General features: G+C 46.7%; 2 protein-coding genes across 2 annotated transcripts in view; one reads left to right on the forward strand and one right to left on the reverse strand.

Annotated features, from left to right (window-relative positions):
• The window catches only part of LOC131290362 (cytosolic carboxypeptidase 2-like), a 31,086-nt gene extending 28,228 nt beyond the window's left edge, over positions 1-2,858 (reverse strand). The window contains exon 1 of the mRNA XM_058319512.1: positions 2,774-2,858. Within this exon, the coding sequence (XP_058175495.1) occupies positions 2,774-2,858 (85 nt within the window). The remainder of the gene's footprint in view (positions 1-2,773) is intronic.
• The window catches only part of LOC131291182 (glutamine-dependent NAD(+) synthetase), a 43,938-nt gene extending 28,964 nt beyond the window's left edge, over positions 1-14,974 (forward strand). Inside the window, exons 4-5 of the mRNA XM_058320373.1 lie at positions 11,351-11,523; positions 12,655-14,974. Of these exons, the coding sequence (XP_058176356.1) occupies positions 11,378-11,523; positions 12,655-14,974 (2,466 nt within the window). The 5' untranslated portion in view covers positions 11,351-11,377. The remainder of the gene's footprint in view (positions 1-11,350; positions 11,524-12,654) is intronic.
• The last annotated feature ends 6,441 nt before the right edge of the window (positions 14,975-21,415 follow it).

Genomic DNA, 21,415 nt, shown 5'->3' on the forward strand with positions numbered 1-21,415 from the left:
TATACACTTCTCCATACGCCATAAGTCTTGAAAGGAAGGACAGCGACTTTGTGCAAATCTTTCTCGCTGGTTTTCAGCCACGATATGACGTTCAATGGTAGTTAAGGGACCCCAAAACATTTTAAATACACTGTAACAAACCTCAAAAGCCATATAAAGTATCGGGGTTTTTTACCACTTGTCGGCTTTAAATAATCTTTGGTTACGTGGTTCGTGATAAAGTTGGATGTTTCAACGTATAATTAAAGGTAGTTGATTCAATTTGTTGGCCACAATGGATTCAATTTAAATTATACAGTTGTCAAACTTATTTCAAATTTAAAAGAAAACCTACTCTTAATTTGGCTTTTAACGGAAATTTGCTAGCGTTTTCCGTTTTTGCATGAAAAGTTGTTAAAGTTTTGCTTTTTTTTACGTTAATACGTTAAACGTTAATTACGTGACAAAGATTCGGAAAACGGGTCGGATCGAGGAAAAACTTTGTCACTAACATTTTAACACAAAACTATCCCATTTTTTCTACCTCCATTCCTCGGTTGGGCCCAAAACTATGTCTAGGACGGTGAGTTTGCTCGTACTTTGACCGATTTTTCTACCAATTTTCTAATATCATTGGAGTAGTTTTGAGCGTTTTTCGGCACGTTAATAAATAAACAAACCCAAAAAAAGGGGCTGCTGTCTAAGGGCTCCCCCTTCCCCCCTCCCCAGGGTCGGTTGCATTCCCCGCATGCATTCTCGGCGTCGACCCCGACCCCAAAAGTCCACTCTGACCCACAATTTGGGGGTTCTTCGACAGTTGCACCTGGTAGTCGGAAAATGGTTGGAACTGCACTCAAAAAAAAAAAACGAATCAACGGTTGAAAATTGTTTTCCAACAACCAACGGTATGACGCGCAGGACCCTCCTGGGGGTGCATTGTTGTTGCTAGGTAGTAGAGAGAGCCAAACCGGACGCAACGCGGGAAAACAATGAGAAAAAAGGCCCGCAAACGTGAAGAAAATAGCAACCGACTCGTATTTCGGAACAATAAGACTGCTTTTCTTTTGCCCACGCTCGGCACGCGTGTCATTCCGCAGTGCGGGAATGTGGTTTGGTGAAAATGGCAGGTGGAAATGATTTTCACGGCCTAACGCACGCTATGGTTGCTTTGAATTATAGTCACCGGAGAGGATCCTCCATTTTCTTTTAAAGCTTAAAGCATTTTTTGAGGCGAATTTCTTTATAATATCTTCAAATCGTGGAGTTGTATGAGGAAACTATTACAACTTGTAGATTTGATGTTTTTTCGCGTGCAGAACATTACCTTTGTATGTGTTCCTTAAGATCATATGTTTGTAAATGAAGCTTTTTCAATTTACTTGATTACTTAGGATGATTTTGTAAATCGTTTTATAAAAATTATTATACCTCTCAATGGAACAATGCTCTGTCTTACTCATGTTTATCGTGATTGAAAAACAATTATTTGCTCTTATTTTGATTTTACACGGTCGTTACGAGGTCCATCGAGCTTTTGTTTCGTAGTTAGTATATTTTAGATGACTTTTTAAATTTGTTTTCATCAATTTGCATATACTTTATATTTTTACTTGTTTGTACTTAGAAACTGTACTCTCAGGTGAAATCCATAGAATGTTTTTAAGTCGGTATGGAGTTTTTTAAACATTCTCCTATGTGAAGGATTGTTTCACTTCGATTCGAATAGAATCAAAACGAGCAGATAAAATTCAGTTAGTTTTTCCTTTAGTTGAAAGGTAATTTTACATCGAACAAGTGCACATGTTTTGGTATGCTTTAAACGGAAACTGTAACTGTGAGAATATTCTTACGACATATAATTGTAATTAAAAGAATATGTTAGAAATATAATTGTAAGAATAGTTTTAGACAGGAGCAGCAGGACAAATACAATATTTAATAAACTATGTAGAAAGTGTACTGTAACGTCTTTACTTTTACTCGACTAGATTTTTATCAAATTTGCTAACATTTCAAGTTACCGTTTTTCATAATTTTATAAGATTCAACTCTTGTGTCAACTTTTCACAAATGTTTCTTAGGTATGAGAATAGATTTTCAACTATATCTCACGCGTGGAAACGACATTCTTTTTTTATTAATTATGATTTTCCATCGTTATATCGTTATCGTCATATTGGTTGTTTGTTTACATTCAGCAATCACATTTTTAAACTCTATTTAAATATTATAGAGTTACTAACGCTAACTCTATAGTATTTATACTCTTTTTACAGAGCATGGCGCCTTTAGAATAAACAGTCAAAAAGTGTAGTTAAAAACCAAATATTTTCAACAGTTGTATGCCGTTCAAAAACTGTTAAGTTAATATTTTACAAATATTACAAATTAAATAACGAAGCAAGTATTTGAATGAAAACGTAATTGTTTTCATTTCGACGCAACTTTCAAGAGCAATATCTCCCGCAATTGTACTTTAAAATGAGTAATATTCTGGAAATTTATTATTAAACTTTCCTTTTTTAATATGAAAGAGAGATTTTGAAAATTGGTTTCATGAAGTGTCAAACCAAAAGACTGGACTCTGAACCTCTGTGGAGGGAAAGGGGTAAATTTAAATTGAAAACCGTCGTAGGGAGGAAACACTGGAGGGGTTTGGGGTGGGAGGGGTGTATTTGGATGACGTTGGCATGCACGAAAGGACGGAACGTCGTATGACTCATCGCGAGCGGACTGTTGGAGTGTTTGGTTGGTTGGATATTGTTGGTAGAAGCAGTGCAGAAAAAGCGCTAACCTTTGGCCGCGAGCGTGGCGCAGACCGGAAATAGCTGCGTCTGCAGGCACCGGACACGATCGCCCGCCGTGAGACTCCAGTTCATGGTGCCGGGTTGGTTGCTGGGGCGGCTGGCGTTGATGGTGTTGGTGCTGGTGCTGGTGCTGGCCGTCGTCCTTCGGCTCCGTCGGCCGCACGTCACACATCACGTGCTTCCCTGCCACCTTCCTTCTCTCTCACGTCCTCTCTCTCACTCTCTGTCACTCGCTCTCCCTCCCTCTCTCTCTTTCCCTTGCTCTATTTCTTCCTTTCGCCGATCGTTTGTGAAGTTGTCCGGCAGGGATTTTTCGGAAGCTGCTTTACACCGGTGCCTGGATCCACCGCACGGATCGTCACGGCACGCGCCGCGGAAATGCCGGTAAACAAAGCGCAACCCGGAACGACCACGGAACAACCGGAACGTGGAACAGCGCGCGCGAAACCGCGAACACTCTCGCACACTCAACTCGGGCCGACGCGTCTGCCGCTTCTGCTGCCGGGACTCGCGCTAAGGGAACGGCAAACGCTTGCTGGCGATGGATGGCGACGGCCCGGTACGCCCGGTACCGGCGCACTGCTAGCCCAGCAATGGATGCGGGGAAGAGTGGGAGAGGCAGGCCGGCAACTCGAAGCGAATCGCAAATTTTCCACCCGGCGCAGGGAGGACAATTCAGTCCAAGGTTTCCCGGTCTCCTCTCCTGGCCGCGTAGACCAGGCCACATCCCCGGACCTTTCCCTTGGGGGAGGGAGGGTGGGGGGAAAAGGGGGTGGGAGAAGTAGGAGGTCTTTGCCACCTCAACCCCTTGCAGGAGGTTCGCCCTTCGCCGCGTCATTATTTTATTCTCCAGCAGTTCGTCATAAAGCCTCCACACTGTTCGTTCGTCCTTGCCGCCGATCCTTTCTCCCTCTCTCTCTCTCTCTCTCCCTTCCATACCACTTCCCAAAAAAATATGCACACAACCCCCCACCCCCTTTCACTCTCTTTCTTTAAACCATTTCAAATTATTAATCTACTTTGGAGGAAATTGCCCATCATAATAGTCCTGTAGAATCCGATAGACGTCTTATGGGTTCTCTCTCTCTCTCCCTCTCTCTTTCGCTCTCCGGTCGTTCCGGAAGTGGCCGGATGTGGTGGACGATGGGAAACCACAGAGGGAGCGAGGGAGAAAGAGAGAGGACACGGTGGACACCCTAACCGCGCGGTTTACGTCAGACCCGGCGTACCTTCACTCCACACACTCACCCATTGGGTGCTGGCATTTGGGCACCAGAAAAGGATGCCACATGTCATGCCCACGATTGTTTATGTGTATTTGACACCGGGAGTGGTTGGCGGGGCGGGTTACCAGGGCAGCCAGGTGAAATTAAACCCGCCTTCGGCTCGGTCTTTGCCTCCGAACCGTTCCGATTGCCACTCGCATTCCGCCATCTTGTCAAACTCTGGCAGCAACCTCCCCCCACCCCCTCCTCCTCTAGGTTTCGTGTTTAGGAACTTCCACGGGTTTCGCGTTACTACACGACTGCGAACATTTTCTAAGAGCCACGACCACAGCGTTGTTTTACAGTCGTTATCACTAAGTTTTGTCTCTAAGGTATCTGATTTTGACATAACGCATCCAGTTTTGTCTCTAACGCATCAATCTTTTATTCTTTTAAAATTGTAGGCCATCTTAGACTTTGGTTATTTTACTTGAAGTCACAACATGAAGAATAAAATACACCAACAAATCCTACAAAAATAACACAATGTAAAATTTTGAACAAAGTAAACGTCAGTCCGGATCAGTTTATAGATTGAAAAAAATATACTTCTGGAGTGCCAAATAGAATATGAACACACGATACCTCGAGATCAACGCTAGTGTGTTACAAACGATTAGTGTAAATTAACAAATTTGGTCTTTTATTACTCCAATTACAATTTGTGACAGAAAAAGACGGTGTCTATTTTTCGCTCTTATTTGTACATTTTCCTATCTATCATAGTTCCTCTTTTCTATCATCTTTGACAGGTGCTTGCTAGAGCGAACAGATTTAGCAGTGTAGATTTGTCAGTTTCTTATTGATCGAACTTAATTATCTGGAATAACCTCAATTGGCATTTTATTTTATTTGTTTTGACGGCTATTAACAAGCACAGATCACATCGAGGCCAGGATGCGTTGGGGACAAACATCAGTACAATAGAGACAATAACACCTGATATAGAGACAGAATTTACTGGCAACGACTGTAGGAACTTTCATTCTACCTGTTCCTGCGAAGTTCTTTCCGAATGTCGAGAAGATAAATTGTGTGAATCTACATGACCACAACATGTCCAAAAAATGTGCTGTAGTCAAAATTATTCGGTTGAACTAGAGATTCAACGTTGAATGATTCATGTAGGCTAGAGAACCAAATAATCTCTGTGTTCACAAATAAAATATCACCATCAGAATAAGATAAATGTATGCACAAGTTTTAATGCGTGTTTAAATGCTTTCGTAAACAATCCTATTGCTGCACATTGGTTGGTCGTTTGCGGTGCATACGAATGTAAGCCAGTGCCTTTTTAGAACAAACACGATCAAACGCTGGCTTGGTTTCCCCGCGAAGTTTGTTGTGCTGTTGTGCTTAACCCCCAGGAATTACCCCTTTTCAAAAACGTTGCGGCGTAAGCAGTTGCGGTATTTGCCTCCCTCCCCCCTTCCGAGGTGTATTGACATCCGATTGAAGCGAGATGGAACGAAAACAGACGGTTCGGCGTCGCTATGTCACTGCTTTCGGGCGTTGTCGGGAGCGAAGGGAATGCCGGTGCACGGAGCCACAACCACATTGGGTTGCTATTTGCAGATGAATACTGTTTGCGTGAATAAACGTGATCATTTAGCACTAGCACAGTGTTTTTCAGGCTTTTAAGTACCTATTTCGAGCAAATTAACGATTAATAAAACAAAACTCAGAAAATTTTGCGTTAATTGAAGCGCTCGACAAATTTCCCTACAAATGTTTTGACGGATGCGATAGGTTGGAAAACGATTTCAATAAAAACGATCGTTTCGTTTTCATTTGACGATCGCCTATTTTTACGACTTTGTTCGAAAGCGGTGTAGTTCTTTTCCTGTGTTACAATTGAACTGACAACCTTTCGTTTAAAGCTATAATTAATTCCATACCAGATTAAATTGGTTTGGAAAACACTGTAGAGACACCAAAGGGGGCCAACAACATTTTGATCGGGTCGTATAAATCAAAACGAGCTGAACCTGGGGGTTTCCTCTCGAATTCTGCCACTTTCTTTTATCTATCAACCGCGCACACACACGCGTGCCGGGGTTTTCCACATACCAATACTAATGCCGCATCCCTGGCGGGGGGGATTCCGTTTCGCGATATTGACCAAACAAATCACCCTTAGCAGAGCGGACTCGCTCACCATGGCTGCGTGTCCGACATTGGCATGGAAATACGGCCAGCGACGGGGGAAAACCCCGCTTCTGCGCACCCAGATTTCCATCTCCCCACCGGCGGCCATTAGCGCTTTCTCCTTCGCTACGCTCCAGCTGTCGCTGTTTCTCGTCTGCTGGGTCGTAAATTGAGCAACCCTTTCGGGAGGTGCGAGTTTTGCCGCTCGCGAATCATACATTGTATTCAATTAATCCCCTGCACGACCGCCGATTAATCCCTTTTGGCCCAGTCTCGGCCCCCGCACGGGGTAAATGAACTCGACAGCACGATGCGTTGGTTTCTTTTTTTCCTCTTGAACTACAGAACTGATATAGGCCTTGCCTTCAGCACCAGCTTACGAAAATCACGCACCTTTACGTCTCCACACCAAATTGTATGGGAATTCCCAAATTTTGTCAAATTTTGTATGGGAATTTCCTGTCATTCTGACAGTTTTCAAATTCAATTGAAGCTATTCGCTATTTATATCAATACGTCCATAAGCAGGTGTGAAGATCGCTTGCCAAAAAGGAGCATAGACTAGTGTTGGTCGAATCGGGATTTGGAAGAGCTGAGAGTTGATCCCTTTAGGGATTCTATAGGATTGAATCCCATATGACGGATTCGATTCAGATATGAATTGATTCGCTTAGGATGCAATTTTATTCTTCGATTCGACTTTGTTCCTTGTCATCAGCTGAGTCGATTCTAATTGGACCCCCTTGGAACTCGAAACGGGTTCTACTTAGACTCGATATAATTCGGTTGGATTAGTTGTGAACTGAAATACTTCATCGTATTTTTAATATATTCGTTTATTTAGATTTAGAATAAGACTCTCAATGGAATCTTATTAACACGTAAGTTGCCTCTTTACTCAAAAGTGGGTGACAGCGACGATTAGGTCTAAAAAGTTTTTGGACCATAAATAAAAGAAAATACAACTTAAAAACTATAGTAATATTAAAAACGAGTTCTTTGGGAAGCAAAGCCTTTGCTTGGCCTTTGAAAACCGTCGTTTTAACAAATGTTATGAACAAATTTTATTTAAAAAAGAGCTGAAAGCGTTTTTCGTGAAGTAGTACGGCGAACCTCGCAACGATTTGTTTTTCGACGGAAAAAGCGTGTTATAAGTTTATTAGCGCGCTAGTTTTCTTTGTCGGATTGGGATTTGAATTCGGAGTAACGCATTTCAGGATAGAACCGAATTCGTACAAGGAGTCGATTTTCCCATCACTGGTTAAAGTGGATTAGTATACAGCTTAACCATGATTGTGTTCTCATATTAATTTCTCCAGTACTAACATATTTCTTTCATATGAAAGACAAATTGTGCTATTGTCAGAATTAGAATCCTCCATTTAAAATGACTCGTTGTAGTTTGCATCTCCATTTATCCACGTGTTTGGTACTTGGAACTCCCCTAGAGGTAGGTCGTTGTAATACCAACTACCCGATCTGCCAATTTAAAGTACATGATTATAGCAGCTGAAGCCAAGTTTTCTACATCATTATACGAAACAATTACACCCCCACGTTGAGTTAGTTGAGGCGCCTCAAAGGGATATACCCAAGTTCCCAGGACATGTTCGTTCAGAAAACCGAAAAGAAATGAAACCAACACACCCACACACCAGCGGAAACGGGCATTCGCCGCTGCATTATCGATAGTTTGCTGTGAACTTGTTTCTCCGCAGACGTCACCCAGTGACAGTGCGTTTGTGTATGTCACCCGCCCGATTGGTAGAAGGAGGTCACAGTACTGCGAACCTCACAACAGTTCGCCTAATGCGAAGCGAGCGGGAAATTGGAACACACCAGACCGCATCGTTGAGGGCGCGAGGGACCCTTCCACGGCGAGTGATTTATAGCTTAGCTCCGGGAAGTTCCCTGCGTGGCGCTTCCCTGCTTGCCCTACTGACCTCAAAATGGCATTCGTGGGGAAGGTTGACGAGAGCATCCCGTTGGGATCGCGCGTGAAATGTACTTAATTGTTATTTCCTTTCGTATTCCTGCGACAGCAATGTCTTGCTGAGCCAAAGGCAACAGTCACCGTACTGCGTACAAATTACTTTATGGCAGTGCGTCCACTTTTTTATAGCAAGTTCATGTTTAAGTTAGTTGGAGCATCAGATGTTCAGAGGATCTGCAATGTGTGAGAGCACCTGCATTTGGCGACTTACCTTCGTTGAGATTCAGCGGGGCGTCCATCATCGTGGGCCGGAGATTCCTGGACTCTGGTTACTATTTGGCGTAAGAGGTATCTCCTCCTTCCTTGCACGGTTTATATTGGACTCGGTGCTATCAAAACCTTCCGGCTATTCCGGCTTTGACGCTATCAAGCTGTAAATCTTCCGGCGCTGAACATCGCCATACCGTCGTTGATCGCGCGTTGATTGTAGTGAAGCTCAGCTGTCAAAACGGGGCCAATGGCCTGTCCTTCCAAAGCCGGACGTTCGGTGCTCGAGGTAGCAGCTCGCATACACCGCCACAAACACACACACTCACGACCGGACACGGACACTAGCGCTGAGAAGACGGGTCGCGGACTATGGCCACCTCGGGGCCTCCAGGTCAGCCTGGACGTCACCGCACGTCACCGGGATGGCCTCCGGGATCTGGCTGTCGTGCGCTCGTACTCGCACTGCCTGCTGGCCGTGCGCTTTTTCGCCAGACACTACCTGCTACTGCCTGCTACTACTGCCGGGCTCGTGGCCGAGCTGGTACTGTGCTGGCACGCTGGTGGTGTTGCTCGCCCACCACTACAAAGCTACTGCGCCGTGCTACCGTGGTCCCGCTCTCGCTTCCACCTCCTAGGGGAGCCTAGGAACCCCTGACCCGAGCATGCCAGCCAGCGCCTCGCAGCAGTAAGTTGCTTTGTGTGTTGTGGCAGGCGGAGAAGGGGGAAGGAGTGACTGCGGCCATACAGGCTGCCACGGCCGTGAATGCACGCTCTGAGCAGTAGATAAAAGCACGCGACAAAAGATACTTCGGCGCGCGAAGTGGAACTTTGAGCCCGTGGAGCCTTCAAACCTTATAGGACTTCACGAACGTAACCCTTGCCACCGAGAGCCTGCCATTCTGCAGCAGACCCACGCAGGCAGGAGGTGGTGAAGGAGCGCAAAGACTAGTTGGATCCACCCGAAACTTCTCCCAGCGCAAGCGGTAGGGTGAGTTCTGGGAACTCCGGAATATCTCGCCCATACGAGAGTTGTGACATCGGCTACGACGACGACGACGACGACAACTACCACGTCAGATAAGGCCACGACATTCGGCCACTTGGCAACCGAAGCTGTCGTCGGTCGTGCGGCGCTGGATCAATCGAGCATACCGATACACAACCTACCTCCCCTGTGCTCCCGACCGCCCAGAAGTCTGCGGAAGCTTCCAACCTCCGAGCGCTCCCCACCCGACACGCGTACGTGTACCGAGTAGTAGTATTGTCGTTGTTGTCTACCGTTCGCTAGCGTTCTCGCGCGCTCTACATTCCTGCCCATAAACCATTCCTGCCTCGCGGATAGTCCACATACTTCCTGGCGACCCACATTTCAACCCCCGCCTGGTCGTACTGACACGCAACGCAAATACAAACCGGAGCGAACTCCAAAGGTCCTTCCACCACAGACGCGCCGCTGAGGGAAAGGGGGACCCAGTTCTGTTGCCCTCACTCATCAAGTTTTTTTTAGTTTGGCGCAGGTGGAAGGAGGCACAGAACTGGAACGCCCGTACAACACCGAGACGGTACGCGATTGGCAAAGGGTTTGAACATTAAACTGCGGTTTTTAATCTAGAATCTGTCCTTTGCTCACCTCAATCGGCCCGATGTTGACCCCAGGTTCGCTAGCGGCAACGGCAGGCGAGTGCCCGGGTGAACCTTCCGTGTTTGCCTCAGCTCTATTGCAACGGATTGAAACGATTCGGAGAGTGCACGCTATATTTTGGTGGAATGTTTCGCGAGCTGGAGTTGAAAGAATTTGACGTCCTGGAGTTGGAATTCCTCGAAATAAAGACTCACTGGTGGTCGTTACCCGGTTTGGAACTGGTAATGAAGTCCAGAAGTTCAGAAGTCCAAAACCTCAAAGTTTAGGATAACGACTTCAAATTCTTATAGTTTGACTATAAGCAACCAGTAACCTCTTGATTCCATGACGAACATTCCCAGCTACACAGCGTCCTCTTCTAGGAGGTGTTCGGAAGAAGCGCTCTTCCAGTAAGGAGGCCAACGTGCTGCTTGAAGGTTTGCTTCCTCGGCCGAGGTAAACGAACCCCCGAAATGGCGAGAGTATCCTGCCAGTGCCCTTCCCCTCTCTCCCCCGGTGTCTGCGGTTCAGATGAGTAATGGGCCAGCTACCCCCCTATAGCTTGAGCTTGAGCCCCAGGTTCGCCTTTCGACCCCGCGAGAGGGTCCAGCTCGACGACCCCCTTTGCCAAAATGGAGGCAAACTCCAAGAAAGTTGGGAAAAGCACAAAACCGCCCCCGGAAGGAGGGTGTGTTTGATCGATAATTCACCTTTGCCCTACGAAGCCCAGGTAGCAGGTGGAAAAGCGTCGAATCGGATCGGGTCCGGACCGGGAAGTTGGGCTCGCATTCGCATTTTACCTCGCGTCGGTTCGGTTCAGTTTCGGTCTCTCCGGTCCGGAGGGGTTTGTTTTTCGGGCGTGCCCAAGGCAAAGTTTGGCTAGCGCGACTCACCAAAAATCACATTCGAATCAGACCACACACACACACACATACGCACGCACATACCGAAAACGCGTGACGGTTGCAGCATGGAGCAGCAGTGTTGTGGCAGCGCTGACGTCAAGGTACTTTCCCGCACGCAGTGACAGTGTCATGTGGTGGTTTGGCCGACTTGTGGGCCTTATTGTCCTTCCCCCAACTGTTGGGACCATACCGTGACACCCATCGTTCCACAGTGATGGAGTTTTAGTACAGTTTAGAACAGACACCAACCAACAAATATCCCGCCGGGAACAATCAATCTCCCGTTCATTTATTTTCCCCTCGAGCCATTTACGTAATCTGCGAAAAAGTCGATGTTGCGCTTGTTTACGTTACGTGCTTCGCTGCTTCCTTGCCGCCTTCAATAATCACCTTCCTATACCTTCTCCCTGTTTTGCTTGCAGCTGCAGACGAAGCGGGCCCGGCGCACGATGGGACACACCGTGCGGGTGGCCGTCGCCACCCTCAACCAGTGGGCCATGGACTTCCAGGGTAACCTCGAGCGCATCCTGCGTTCCATCGAAATCGCCGTCGCGGGCGGCGCCACCTACCGCACCGGACCGGAGCTGGAAGTAAGGTATGCATCGCTGCATTTTTGCAGCAGTCCTCACCGAAGACAAGACTGCCACACTGAGTAGACTAGAACATTGTCGGAAAAAAACCAAACAAACAAAAAGGAATTCGCTGCATTTCGAATGCTTGGTGCCTAAATGTAGGCAATCAGCAACGCGAACAACAACGACATTCGTTTCGAGTTGTCAAACGACTTTTAGAACAAATGCACGGATTTTGGTACTGTGAAATGCAATCTGAGACCCGTTTTATTTCTTTATTTATTCTGATTATTTCGGTTACCGTTACCGGAACTAAACCGTAACATAAACGATAGACAGTAAGTAAAAGAAGAAGAAGAAATTAAAGAACAATTTTAGGAATAGGAAAAGTACACTAGGCTATCCCACAAAGCAAGAACCAGTAACATAAAACTGGATTCGGCCACGATGTGTAAAAATGTTTGCTGCACTTAGAACCTAACAATAATAACACTGAGCATCAAATATTTCTGAAAATAATAAAAAAAAAGCACGAATTAAACCTGAAAATCAACCCGGTTGACAGAAATTGACATTGTTGCTGGTACTATGTAGTTCCAGCAAGAGTCCCAGCAATCTGCCATGGAAAAACTTGCTGGTACTACATGACAGCTGCAAAAAATTTCAATTTTTGTCAACCGGGAAGAGTTCAACTTTTCGTTTGCCTGACAGAGACACCTGTGACGCCGTTTGTTGGCGGATTTTTAATCCGCGGAAGCGTCTACAAGAAATTTATTAGTTCGAAGTGGGTTTTCATATTTTTTGTACTTAAAAAAGATGTGTAGGGATTAGACTATGAAAAATTAGAATGTTTTTAATGACGAGAAAAATGTTTTTCGGTTAAGTAGGGTATGTTGCCCCACTTTCCCGTACGAAGTGAAGTTTGTTTACATCCCATTTGATGTTTGTTTACATCCATCAGGATGGGTGTCAGGAGGCAGCGTTGACAGCACGCCACAAGGATGTGATCAGATGAGAACCGGTATGGCTTTAGGACCCCGAATGGGGTCTCCAGACGGCAAACTGTTCAATTACTAGGTAGAATAAATAAAATAACAAGATAACAACTAACAAAATGGTTCTAATGCACCGTGGTTTCGTTTCGGTTGTTGCAGTGGGTACAGCTGCGAGGACCACTTCCACGAGCCGGACACGTACCTGCACTGCTGGGAGGTGCTGCTGGAGCTGATGCGGGCGCCGGCCGCGCAGAACATGCTGATCGACGTCGGGATGCCGGTGCAGCACCGGAACGTGGCGTACAACTGCCGGGTGGCGTTCTACAACGAGCGTATCGTGCTGGTGCGCCCGAAGATGATTATGTGCGACGATGGCAACTACCGGGAGACGCGCTGGTTCTCGCCCTGGACGAAGGAGCGCCAGACGGAGGAGCTGCAGCTGCCGCGCTTCGTGGCGCTGGCGCTCGGCCAGGAGACGGTCCCGATCGGTGACGCGGTGATCGCGACACGGGACACCTGCCTCGGCTACGAGATCTGCGAGGAGCTGTGGAACCCGCGCAGCAAGCACATCGACATGTCGCTCGCCGGCGTCGAGATCATCGTGAACGGTTCGGGCAGCTATATGCAGCTGCGCAAGGCGCACATCACCACCGACCTGATCCGGAACGCCAGCTACAAGGCGGGCGGGGCGTACCTGTTCTCCAACCTGCGCGGTTGCGACGGCCAGCGCGTTTACTTCAACGGCTGCTCGGCGGTCGCACTGAACGGACAGGTCGTGGCCCGCGGCCGCCAGTTCGCCCTCGGCGAGGTCGAGGTGACGGTGGCCGCCTTCGACCTTCAGGACATCCGCGCCTACCGGGGAGCGCTCCGTTCGCGCAGCTCCCTCGCCGCCTCCACCCCGACGTATCCGCGCATCCAGCTGCCGATCGAGCTGGCCGGACTGGCGGCTAACTGGCACACGACCCCCGCCGGCGAACCTCAGGCCACCACAACCCAGGGCGGCGAATGGAGCTACCATAGGCCGGAGGAGGAGATAGCGCTCGGACCGGCCTGCTGGCTGTGGGACTACCTGCGGCGGTCGGGGCAGGGGGGCTTCTTCCTGCCACTAAGCGGTGGCGTCGACTCCAGCAGCACCGCCATCATCGTGTACTCGATGTGCCGACTGGTGGTGGAGGCGGTCGCGGGTGGCGACCGACAGGTGCGCGACGACTGCCGCAAGATCCTCGCCGACCCGGACTACCTCCCCACCGACGCCGGCGACCTGTGCGGCCGGCTGCTCTTCACCTGCTACATGGGCACGGAGAACTCGAGCCAGGAGACGCGCCGCCGGGCGTCGACGCTGGCGGCGCAGATCCGCAGCCACCATCTGGACATCGGCATCGATACGGCCGTGTCGGCGCTGCTCGGCGTGTTCCGGCTGGCGACGGGCCAGACGCCGCGCTTCCGCACCGACGGTGGCTGCCCGCGCCAGAACCTCGCCCTGCAGAACATCCAGGCCCGGACGCGCATGGTGCTGGCGTACCTGTTCGCGCAGCTGATGCTGTGGGTGCGGGGCCGCCCCGGCGGCCTGCTCGTGCTCGGCTCGGCCAACGTCGACGAGGCGCTGCGCGGCTACATGACCAAGTACGACTGCTCGTCCGCCGACGTCAACCCGATCGGCGGCATCTCGAAGGTGGACCTGCGCCGCTTCCTAGCCTACGCCCAGCGCGAGTTCTCGCTGCCGGTCGTGGCCGAGATCGTACAGGCGCCCCCGACGGCCGAGCTGGAGCCGCTCGTGGACGGTGCGATCGCACAAACCGACGAGCAGGACATGGGCCTCACGTACGCCGAGCTCGGCGAGTTCGGGCGCCTCCGCAAGCAGGCGTTCTGCGGCCCGTTCAGCATGTTCTGCAAGCTGGCGGCGGCCGGTGGCCGCGACCCGGCCGAGATCGCCGACAAGGTGAAGCACTTCTTCCGCTGCTACGCCATCAACCGCCACAAGATGACCGTGCTGACGCCCTCCTACCACGCCGAATCGTACAGCCCGGACGACAACCGCTTCGACCATCGCCCGTTCCTGTACCGCGCCAACTGGACCTGGCAGTTCCGCGCGATCGACGCCGAGCTCGAGCAGCTAGCCCGCCACCACCACCTCCACCACACGCCACCGAATGGCAGCACCGCCGTGCCGCCCCCATTGCCGCCACCAAGCCGGCCGGCGGACGAGCACGACTCGTCGCCGCACGACCCTTCACCGACCACCGGCACCGGTGACCACCACGGGACGCTCTTCTTCGCCGGACCGCACACCGGGAGCGCCAACAACACAACCACCACCACGATGAGCGGCGCGGCCAGCGCACACCACCTCTACCTACCCGGTGACGGCCAGCTCACGGTGGCGGCCGGCCTCCCCAAGTCCCAGAGCAGCGGCGGCTACAGCCGGATGCACTCGAGCGTGATGGGCAAAATCAAGGACCGCACCGGCGTCCCGGTCTAAGCACACACACACATCCACACCGACAACATGCAACCAGACACCAGACGGCCATCAGGCCAGGCCGGAAGGGACGACGGCGACGGGAAGGACCACAGGCTTACTAGGCTGTATTCATTGAAATTGTCCGGAAAAACACATTCCTTTGCGTAGGAACTTCCAAATAACGGTTTATAACTGATTTACACGTTAAAAGCGGACGTTAGCAAGTTGAAAGTATAAAAGTTAAGTTGTATACAGCTTCAGAGTCGGATCAATCCATTCCGGGGATCCTCCAGACATTTCCATTGCTCTAAACACGTTGACTGTCATGGCTATCTTTTTTTTATAGGCAGCTGTCATTAGTTGTAAAAAGTGTTTGTCCCATAAAATAATGAAAATGCAACGTAAAAATTATAGTAATCTTAAAAACAATTTCTTTTGGAAGTAAGTATAGTAATCTTAAAAACAATTTCTTTTTTTTTTCTTTGCTTGGCCTTCGAAAATCGTGGGTTTAGCAAATGTTATAAACACATTTTATCGAAAAAGATTGTACTGTGATTGTAAGTGTTCTAAAAACGCTTGGCAGTCAACGTGTTTTAATTGTTTCTACACTAAAGGTCAAACTTGGACCTTTTTTTATAAGAGTTTGGTATCGTTTAGATTTCGAGTCAGATTATTACTTCTACAAATTCATCAACCATGTAATTTGATTTGTAATTAAGAACTCCTTTTCTTCCTTTTTTCCGATTTATTAAGAGAAACTTTAGAAATTAGTTGCACAATCTAAACAAGTTAAAAAAGTTGCCCCTTTTATCTATTCATTATGACCTCCAAATCCCCAACTGAGCGGACCTATTGGAAAGTACTCTTTTTAATACTTTTCTCTTATAAGTTAATTCTTTTCTACTTCTTTTCAACAACTTCGAATTTATTAAATTGTTAATAGAGGAAGGCTCTAACAAGGCTTTAAGGGTGAAAATTAACGATGATAAAGCAATATCGAAGTATACCAAAGCGAAGAGTATAAGTGATAAAGAACAATTTCACCCCGGGGCTCCCTTAACCTCATAGGTTGATCCACCTCTGATGTAGCTACTTGCACACGTGAATTGAATCTAGTCTATTTTATTACTTTGTCAGCTCGTGCGGTTACAGGATCATCTTAGATCATTTTTATAATTGACATTCGTTTCTCCTTTAACTTATCATGGTCAACTTTTTCTGTCTTAAATCTATTTAAACTGAGCTCTTCGATTGTCTTGCATATTATTGTTGTTGTTTGTTTTTCAACGTTTCTAGCTGCCTTTTTATCACTTGTCTGTTTACTTTCCACTTGCTACGTTCCGAATCAATACCCGCTTGTGCTTTCCTTAACAATATTAAGGAAATAATATTCATATCATTAATGTTCATACCAGTTCTGTCAAGATAATGTTCCCGGCTAAGTTTTAGATATTTCAAAGTTTTACAAAGTGATGCTCAAGTGAAAATGCATATCGAACAGATTTATATGACGAGACCAATTGCAGGATGTACAGCGGAGGGCTACATATATTCCATAACTGTAATTGTTTGGAAACTACTTAGAAAGACACATTGAGCTTCATTTAAATTGGTCAAGTTTATGTAATTTATTCTGGAGAAATCTACACAACGTTTCATTTTAATGTACAACGTAAAAACTAACATTATTTTGTAAATCGAATTGAACTTCGACCATCCGGCTTTGAAAAGTAAAACGGGACAATTTCAATGACTACACCTGGTACTTACCAGCTTACGAAGAAAAGGTCTTCCTTGGTGTGGACAAACAAGAAAACTAAACAAATTATGTAGCATCAGTAGCTTACCTGATTGGCCACACAACCAAACGGGCTAGCAAAAGCAGTCTAGGAACTAGGAAATACCTTCGAGTTGTGCAGTGGAAATCAGTAAACTTCACTAGAGCCTGCCGCAACAACATTCCCTGTAAAAGTGAAGGAAAGGATTGCGGGTTAAAAAGGTCCTCCGCCCTCAACTCAGGATAGTGCTGCGTGACGCGAGTAGACGCGGTGCGGGTTTTTTTGGGGCCCGCTTTCTGGCTGTGGACAGTTCCTAGGGCAAGAGTACCTTCTTGATGTTGACGGCCAGCGATTCGATGTCACCCCTCCGCACGGTGCACGCTAGGTAGAACAAAAAAAAACAAGGTCAAACGAAGTAGCATTTAGTTCAGGGAACGAATTGTTGTGTGTTTGGTGTGTAGGACAAATATCTTTCGATACGACACTTTTTAACCTGCCTAAACGTAGCGAGGAGGTACCGCGGAGGTGAGGTTAGGTGACTTAACGGGCACTTATTAGACATAGAGAGCGTATAGCGTATATAGCGTAGAGCCAGGTCACCAGGTAGGACAAGCAACACAGACAACAAAACCACGCGTTTTTTCTACCACGGTGCCGTTTTAGAGGTTAGGACCGGGCGGCGCACCCACCATTTACGTCTTCACCATCACCCTTTTGATTCCACGTCCGTTTGCCACGCGAAATACACCCCCCCTCCCACGGCAGACGGTGATTTTAGCAAACGTTCACTATCCGGTTCGGTGTGGTGAGAAAACAAATTCAAATCACACACCGTAGTAGAACCACTCTCTAATGCCAGTAGCAAAACAAGTGATAGGAAGCGAATGAGACCGCGAATTGAGGACACTTACAGTAGAAGAAAAAACCATAGATATTGATATATACATAGCGTAACTAACTTACGATACAATTACCGAAGTGCACGTACACTTACACACACACATACACGCAAACACATCCTTTTGTAAACACCGCGCAGCTAGAGGAAAGAGGGAAAAATGCACGACCGATAGACAAACGAAAAGCCGTTTAAAATAAATGATTGCAACTTTCATCATTTGGTTTCTTTCAAATTTGAAACTTTAGTTTGAAGTTAACTAGACTGCAATCAAATTTTAGAAAACTATAAAAATAAATCGCTACACTACAACGAGAGAAGAGAATTACAAACAAATTACTTCGCATTACAACCAAAAAGTAATCACGGCGAGGTGTAAAGTGTTTGAAAATTAACAAAATTAGTGAAAGTTCCAATCGTTTAAATGGGGCTTTACGCCATTGGGAAAGAGAAGAGGTTGACTCCGGTTTGTTATCTTCCTTTAAGTCGAAGTAAAAGAAAGTGGCACACCAAAGAAGAAAGGCAATGTAACTGTTTGTTTTATAACGAAGAAATTATTTACTATTGCTCTCACTTTCACTTTCTTCATTGCGTTCATTTTTCAAATGTTGTTTTCCTTTCCATTTTTTTCTCGCCGTAAGTTATTCCGATGGAGGAAAATGGACTCCTGACGGAAGCTAAAATCGGGTTATAAAAAACGTAAATTAAAAAGGAAAACCTCTTCCCCGCTCCCTCGCCTTCCACTGGCATATATAAACACACGCGCACACTCGGAATGGAACGGCGGCATTTACGTACACGTACAATAAACGTTCGGTTAAGGGCCCACGGTGATGGACACTGCCTGACTCCGCGCCGGACCGGCGGCGTTCTCTCCACAAACACCACCCGGACAGGACCGGGGCCGGGGTTCGTTTATCCTAATTGCATAGAGAAAAAAAATAAAGCAAAAAATAACAACACGACTATTACAGTCTCGATTACTCTTCCACCCCGAGAACGCGGAGAGATTTTCCTTCGAAAACGCATAGAAACAAAAAATATTAAACCAATTAGAACACGCGGAACGTCTAAAACGATTGCTACCCGTTTGTTACTACCTTATATGAAGTTATATATAAATATACTCTTGAAACTTAGACTAGCTAGGAAGGCACCGGGCTGGGACACGCGTGCTGCCCCGGCGTCAATCCATTCGCTACCATTACACAACACTCACTCACAGACACATTTTAGAACTTGCGGGAACAACTACATTTTAAGGTGTTGATAGTGATAAAAAGCAATACGAAGCAAACATACAAAACAACCCAAATCGAGGACGGGAAAACTAAACCGCCCGGTTACTGCTCGGGCGGAAAAATCGAAGGCCGTGAAAAATTCTACCACACCCCGGACACACATTATCTTCGCTTCTCCACCCATCCAACTACGCACATACTGTCACGTTAGCGGAATGAAAAATATTATAAGAAACGAGAGAAAAACTAATCCGCACAACCCTAACCGGTTTGATTTTCCTAGCAGCAACTACATAATAAAACAGGCAGATAAAGCAGGCAGATAAAGAAAAAACCCGAACCGGAAAAAATAACTTCACAAACTCAAACCACACATGCAATGATGATTTGAATACACCATTTACTACTGTAAGCAACAACCGAACAATCCGATCATGAACGCAAAACGAAACAAACGGAAAACGAAAAGAAACCAAAACAAAGGACAAATAAATAGAAGCAGTTTCTTTCATTTTCAAAAACGGACCTATGTGTTTTCAATCGTCCAAGATGTATGATTTTGCTGTTAAAGGGAATTTTCTTTTCGAATCATTTCGATGGTCTCATACAACGTGCACTTGTTTTCATTTAAAACTCATGTTATCAAGTTATTTAGTTTTCTTTACTAAAGGTTTGGCAGAAATGATGTTTCGGATCCGAATCGAACGCTCCAACGCGGGGTTATTTTTTTTTTAACACATATATGATTGCCTTCGTTTATTTGTAGTTTTGTATTGTCCGCGCCGTGGTTTTCTCTTTTTCTTTTCCGACGAGGCCGAAGAAGAAGACGGTTCCTCGCGCTAGCGAAGACGAAAAAAAAAAAAATAAATGCTTTCTCAACACCACCAACTCGTTCGTCTCCTTTCCTCTCACTTTTCAACTAAAGATTCCCTCACGTGTTTTTTTTTCTTCTATGCGGTGTAATTGAGATAATGTTTTGATCGCTTCGGTATCTGTGATTTTTCACTCTTTCTTTTTCTCTCTCTGTGGGGAGAGCGAGCCGGGTACGTTTGTTTTTCTTCATTCGGTCCTGAATTTCCCACCTTGCCGGGGGGTGCCCGGGTGTACGTCCATGTCCCCTTGGTGCTTCGCTTTCTTCCTCTTCTTTCCGTGAAAGGTGGTTCTCTATCTCCTCACGCTTCTGGTTTTGTATACTCCTTTTTTTTCTTCCGCTTTCCTATAAATGCAACATGATCGCGAGGGCGGCAAAGAAGGGGAAGGATTTTTCCGGGAATGGAAAACTAAATTGCATTCATTTTCATCCCTTCCAATGGACGACACCCGGAACGCAGCCCGAACGGATGTGGTGTGCGTGTGGATGGGATATATTGCTTTCGATTGTTCGTTGCGTATGATCTGTGTTTTTTTGTCTGTATTATTAGCGCACCAGTGTGTGTGTGTTTTCTTCCGCTCGTTTTCTGCTTAACACTTTTTTCCACTGCCTAACTGTAGATTAAATCTTACAAAACTAGATAAAAAGGTACTCCATCATAATGATTATGCCTTAAAAGATAGAATTATTCGTCGTTGCTCCGACCGGCCTCCCCGCTACCTTCGCTTGCTTTTCCCCCGATTCGGTTTCATTCGCATTCTTCCCCTCCAGCAGTTTTCAGTGTCGTCCTAGTCTTCGTCTGTTTTTATTTTGTTTGTTGCCTTCTTCTTTTAAGTACGATCCATTTCCGCTTTCCATTCCCCCCCCATCTGCTTACTAGAGTTTCAGTCCATTCCCACCCACACTCCTCTTTCTCTCTCTAGAGTTTGACAAGTTGAATGAAAAGTTTTCATACCTACTATTAACGAACAATAAAGAAAATTGGTGATTGTCCTCTAAATGCGTCGAGTGTGCAGGGCAACACAGAGGTGAACGTGGGGGGGAGGAGGGTAGGTTGCAACTGGTTGCATGCGGAAATGTGTCCCCAGTCTTCACGAGTTCATACCGAAAATTGCATCCTGTGGTAGTCGTTTGTCCTGTTTGTTTCGTCCTTTTTTCTTGCTTTACTTTGCTCTTCGCGACCCTTCCGTTTCCTCTGCCTCGTCCCAACGCAACTCTTCCATCTGGCTCGGTCTCTCTCTCTCTCTCTCGCTTAAACTTCCTAATAAATGATTAACACAGCGGCGCTGGTTGTTTGCTTACTGTTTGCATTTTTTTATCCGTTTTTGCTATACACTAAATTATTCCAACACCGACGAAAAATATGTTGATTGCACGAAAAACCCCGATTATACTCATGTTTTCCTAGTTGTTTGTTTTGCTTTCACTATCCTAAGAGGTCCTTAAACGATAATCAAGTAGGCGTGCACCACCCCTCCTTTCCTTCCTGTCTCGACGGGCGGCGAGCGACGCACACACACGCACCCACACATCAGAAGAAGAAAAACAAAAGTAGTTTCTTCAAACAAACGCACAACCCTTTTCCTGGTGGACAAAACAATGTCGCGAAAAGGGGTTTTCTGCCGGAACAAAATGCTGGCAAATGGAGGGCGGCTTGGAGGAAATCGATTT

The sequence above is a fragment of the Anopheles ziemanni genome, chromosome X (genome assembly GCF_943734765.1).
Source record: "Anopheles ziemanni chromosome X, idAnoZiCoDA_A2_x.2, whole genome shotgun sequence".
Classification (NCBI taxonomy): Eukaryota; Metazoa; Arthropoda; class Insecta; order Diptera; family Culicidae; genus Anopheles; species Anopheles ziemanni.